At 38.4% G+C, this 4,928-nt stretch overlaps 1 protein-coding gene across 2 annotated transcripts in view; it reads left to right on the plus strand.

The window, feature by feature from the left end:
* The first annotated feature begins 2,498 nt into the window (after positions 1-2,498).
* Positions 2,499-4,928, plus strand: part of LOC128890906 (TBC1 domain family member 25) — a 9,344-nt gene continuing 6,914 nt past the window's right edge. Inside the window, exon 1 of one of the 2 annotated variants that reach the window (XM_054149903.1) lies at positions 2,499-3,182. In XM_054149903.1, coding sequence (XP_054005878.1) covers positions 3,141-3,182 — 42 coding nt within the window. In that variant the 5' untranslated portion in view covers positions 2,499-3,140. The remainder of the gene's footprint in view (positions 3,183-4,928) is intronic. The other variant, XM_054149904.1, reaches the window with a different exon arrangement.

The raw sequence follows: 4,928 nt of genomic DNA on the forward strand, positions 1-4,928 counted from the left end.
GGGGCACGACGTCGGGGGACACGCGACCCGTCTAAAAAATGGCTTCAAAAAATGTTCCGAAAGCTTGGGTAGGAGAGAATGAAAAAGTGCGTTAAAGCCAGAGTCAACGGGGACCACTTTACAGGGGTAAAACTGCGAACTGAATAATTTCACGGTGATAAAAGTTTCACCGGCAACCGCGTCGGGTGTTTCATTTCTTTATTTGTCTGTGCGTATTGTCAGAGACGCGGTGATGTGTTTTAATCGAATCTGAAAACCATACGCCCCCCTCCCCGTGCTATTCCGGGATTTTCAACGCTAACGATACTTTTAAAACTATTATAAATTATGTATTAACGTTAATACATGTTTATTGCAAAATGTGAACTGAAGTTGAACACGTTGTCCGAATCTTAACAAACGTTTTAATATGCGATCATAGTTGCGTGCCGTCATCGGAGAAGCGCGTGTAATTTATAGATGGACAGTTCGATGTGATCAGCTCCATTTCTCTCTGCCTCTGTCTCTCCCTGTTCACTCTCTCCCTCTCCCTCTGGGATACGTTTTGGCGACAACAAACAATCCCATCGAACAATAGCATCAGTTATGTTTATTTCGCCTGGTACCGCGACACTTGGTTTGCTCGCGTACGCGAGCACACCATAAGCGAATACAAATCTGTTAGATTTGCGAGTTTAATGCCCGTCCACCGGAGTTAATGATATGTGGACGCCTTGCTGAATATACGAAGCTATTTGTCACTGATAAATGCACGTTTATGGCAACAGAGGGAACGTCATTGAAATTTAACGGAAAATTGATTTTGACCGATATTAATGATAAGTTCGTACTTTCTTCTTCTTCGAAACTATATTTCATTAATTTTCTGTGAAATAAATGAAACAAATCGTTTGTGAAACGCATAATTGCCAGTCACTGACAGAAGAAACGTTACGTATTGTTTCTGAAGACGTATTTCAGTCTGGCAATAGTCAGCGGGAATTTCTGCAATTACGCTTAATTTATTCTACTTTTGCTCGCGTTCCTGCTCGTGCGCAACACAGCTAACAAATGACATCCGCTAAAGTCCAACAATTCAATTCCGTGAAAAGAGAAAATTGGCGTCGCATGCCAAGCGCAGCGTCTCGCCGACGGTATATAATAAATTGCAATCGATACGCCGCGATTCAATAGATATAGTTGCTAAAGTGTGCTCGAAGCCTGGGATTTACATTTTTCAAAGGGCTTCCTATTTTGTGGGCCGTTATGAAATTATGTAGCGGATCGGGGCCGATCCGAAGGAAAGAGGATGCACCGAGGAGCACAGAAATCTACCTTGGAAGAGACTATTGTCTCGCGCACCGTTACAAATCTATTGAACTGATTCGAAACTACTCCGAAATATTGCAAATACTTGGATGATTTTTATTTTAATTTCAGAAAGATGTTTGTTTGGCAAATGGCTGCATGAAATTGTTTAAAAATGGTCAGGATTAAATTGAGAAAATATTAAGTGTATACATTATTTATGTGTACGATGACATTAAGATGCGTTAATTTAATTTATTTATTAAATTCATAAAAATACAGTATTATAAATAAAATAGGACTAAAATTAAGGAAAACATATGTAAATATAGATTAAGAGAGAAATGTGAGAAACTGTAAACTGATATGTAAATTGAATTGAATTTGAATTGCACGTTCTCGCCATCTAGCGGTAAACAGATAGAACTAATTTTTGGAGTTTGGTCAGCGCCCTCGGCGGGAAAACGCCTAAGTTTGTCGACAAAATAGTTCCTATTTCTTCACATTAAATGGCGCCACTGAATTACAGACTTTTTTACCTGCTGCGCTCTATAATGATGGTAATACGCCACCTTCAAAAAAGAATAATATAAACTATTTTAACAAAGCATTGTTACCTCAAATGCATTTGGTAATTGAGCGCAATGATTAACATGAAAGAAAATTACGTATTTATACAAAGAAACGTAAATAATGCGATGCCGATTTGCCGTCGGTAAATTTGATTCAGTGGCGTCATCTAGCGTTAAAAAGTAGAAACTACTTCTCGACAAACTTGAGCGTTTTCCCGCTGAGGGCGCTGACCAAACTCTGTTTATTTCTTCATAAACGCGCGAGTCGTAAAAAATAAAATAATAACAATTTAAGTCTAGTCTAGGGCTCCGTATCTTAGTTAATTAATCTTAATTTACAGTGTATAATTTCATAGTATTTCATAAAATAGAAGCGTGTATAAAATACTACTTTAACGTCTCTTTCATCATCTCGTCTGATTTTGGTGAACAATTTCACAATTATTTCAACCATTACTTCAAATAATTATGAAACAAACTAACGTGTTATTCGAAATAATATTAAAAAAGTTTGAACAATGTTTCGATATATCGAGCGTCGAACGTCCATGTTGGTACACGCGATACAAGATTAATCGATACGTCTGACAGCGAGATAACGTCAATAGCGGCCCACTTCAGCTCGCTCGCTTCTCTCATTCTCGCTCTTTCTCTGTTTGCTTGCGCGAGAAGGTGACGCCAATCTTGTCTGACGATTCTGTTTATCCTTTTTTCGCCTATTATACTTTCGTAGCTATTCCCTTTGTCTCTCCAGCGATATCGGTGGTCATCGTGAAAGAAAGGGACGCACGATCGCGAAGATCGAAAGTAGATTTCGGGGTGCAAACGATGTCGCGGTGACGGTGTATGTATACAGTGAAACTTCGAAGAAAGCGCGAAACGATCGTTTGGCAACATTTTAAAACGTCTCGCAGCGACGACAGCCGTTAAAAGTGATCGATCGTTTCGTCATAGTGAACGAAAATTGACGGCCAAGTGTCAACTGGTGCGTGTTCTGGATCTTCGATTCCTTTGAGAAAGCGGTGCAGTGTCCTGGGCGAGAGAGAGAATGCTCCTCGCGGAGAGAAACGAAAGCTCGCAAGCTTGATTCGTTTCCGCCGCGTGAAACAAATTAACCTAGCAGAAACTGTTCGGCGTCAAAGGTTAGAATGTCGAGTTTCGTTCGTCGCGACGATAACGTCCTCGAAGAGGTACGGATCTTTTTAAGGGATTCCGAGTTATCTTGAATTTATCGAACGGCCTTCGCCAGCGCATGAAAGACTCCGCATACCAACGTCAAACATGTTTGGCTGTCCCAGAGAGGCCGTGCGCGTCAAAGTAAAGGTATGATCGCTTTATCGTCTCAAGTTATGGTTTTTTTTTTTATATTTATCGCGGTTGACATTGTTCGAGCATCGCGAACACACGAGCTTAGAGAAATTATGTAAAACTTGGACGTTGCTAAGGCTTTCATTTCAAGTGCTTTGCTAAAGTTTACATGGAAGAGAATTTTACTTTCTACTGTTTTATTATTTTAAGATTTTTTAATACTATAGAAGAGTATTGCTATGGATTCTAGGTGCCCTATGTCTGTAGAAGCTACAAAAAGTCGCTTGGTATTAATCTCGATTGTATACAGTAAATTTTAAATAGTTCTAGAACGAGTTAATTAATAAAAAATTTAACTTTTTACGTGCACCGATATATGTATAGTTCAATATATTTAATGGTTTTCAAAGTACTTTAATTACTTTAATGTAGTTACTATAATTTGAATTTTCGATGCGCTAATGCTCGAAGCGCACTCTACGCTAAAATCGACATACTCCACGAGACAGAATAAATCTCTTGATAATGAATTTCTTTCCTTTGATTTTGTTATTCAAAATACGTTTCATGCGACTAAACTTTTTAAAACGCATTTTAGATCGTGTTTTCTCGGATCGCAAGGATCGCACAGAAACTCATTGCATTTCGTAATTGGAAAAACCAACGTTCTGTAAAAATAATTAGAACGTTGCCGTCATCGTTTCACCCGTCGTTTTGCAAATATTCCTGCAGCGCAACGATGAAAATGTCTAATTAAAAACAGTCATAACGTATTTCGCGCACGTGGATCTATATTTGACATTCGTCGAAACACTTCAAACAGATATCCGACCATCATATCTGCATGGTAAATCACGTTTGCGTACCTGTGACGAGTTTAAGGGGTATTAACGCTTATTAACATCGTTAAGAGGTCGAATTTCATCCGATCTTGCGTCGAATCACTTTCAGTTCGAGCATCAGACCTTAAGCCTTAACCACCGTTCACATGGTCAAGAATTTCGTAATTTTGAAGCTATACTTATCTCGATCAGATAAACGAATAGAAAATTATTTTCAGTGGATCATTGCTAACTCACATTGTTACGATTCGTTGAAATAATCTATAGAAAATTAAACGTCGAAACGATATTCTACATTAATATCGTTAATTAGTAAATTCGCAGATGTTTCGAATAATTATATAACTGGAGCGATGTTTTTAATTAGAAGTTAAAACGATTATAATTAGAGGCGCGTTTATGCAATCAATGCAGTAGTTCAACCTCGATCCAATGTGTAACGTAGCCCTACATTAAGGTGCGAAAGTTTTTTGAACCTTTGATATACCGTTGATCGTTTCCTTTTCAATTTATAAAATATTTGAAATGCTGATTTTTATAGAATTATTTTCATTCAAGTAAGCGCTAATTTTGTACTAATTTCGTCGAGGCCTCTTTATATGTACATTGAAAGAAATTCATAATCAATATTTTTTTCGCAATCTGTTATGAATGTTCCTTTTTTATTGCTAATGTACTTCCTTTGCTAAATCATGAAGCGTTGGATCGTTTCGCTGGACCCATCGTTAAGCCCCAGCAAACCACCCTGTTCGACCATGTTGTATAACATTCATCGATTCAGTTTGCCGTTTCGGTTTGAATGCAATATTCGTGCACGACGCGGCTCTCGAGTTGTTGCTGGAAATTCCTCGGAATGCGAGAGAGAGAGAGAGAGAGAGAGAGAGAGAGAGAGAGAGAGAGAGAGAGAGAGAGAGAGAGA

Source organism: Hylaeus anthracinus, unplaced genomic scaffold, assembly GCF_026225885.1.
Source record: "Hylaeus anthracinus isolate JK02 unplaced genomic scaffold, UHH_iyHylAnth1.0_haploid 12001, whole genome shotgun sequence".
Lineage (NCBI taxonomy): Eukaryota > Metazoa > Arthropoda > Insecta > Hymenoptera > Colletidae > Hylaeus > Hylaeus anthracinus.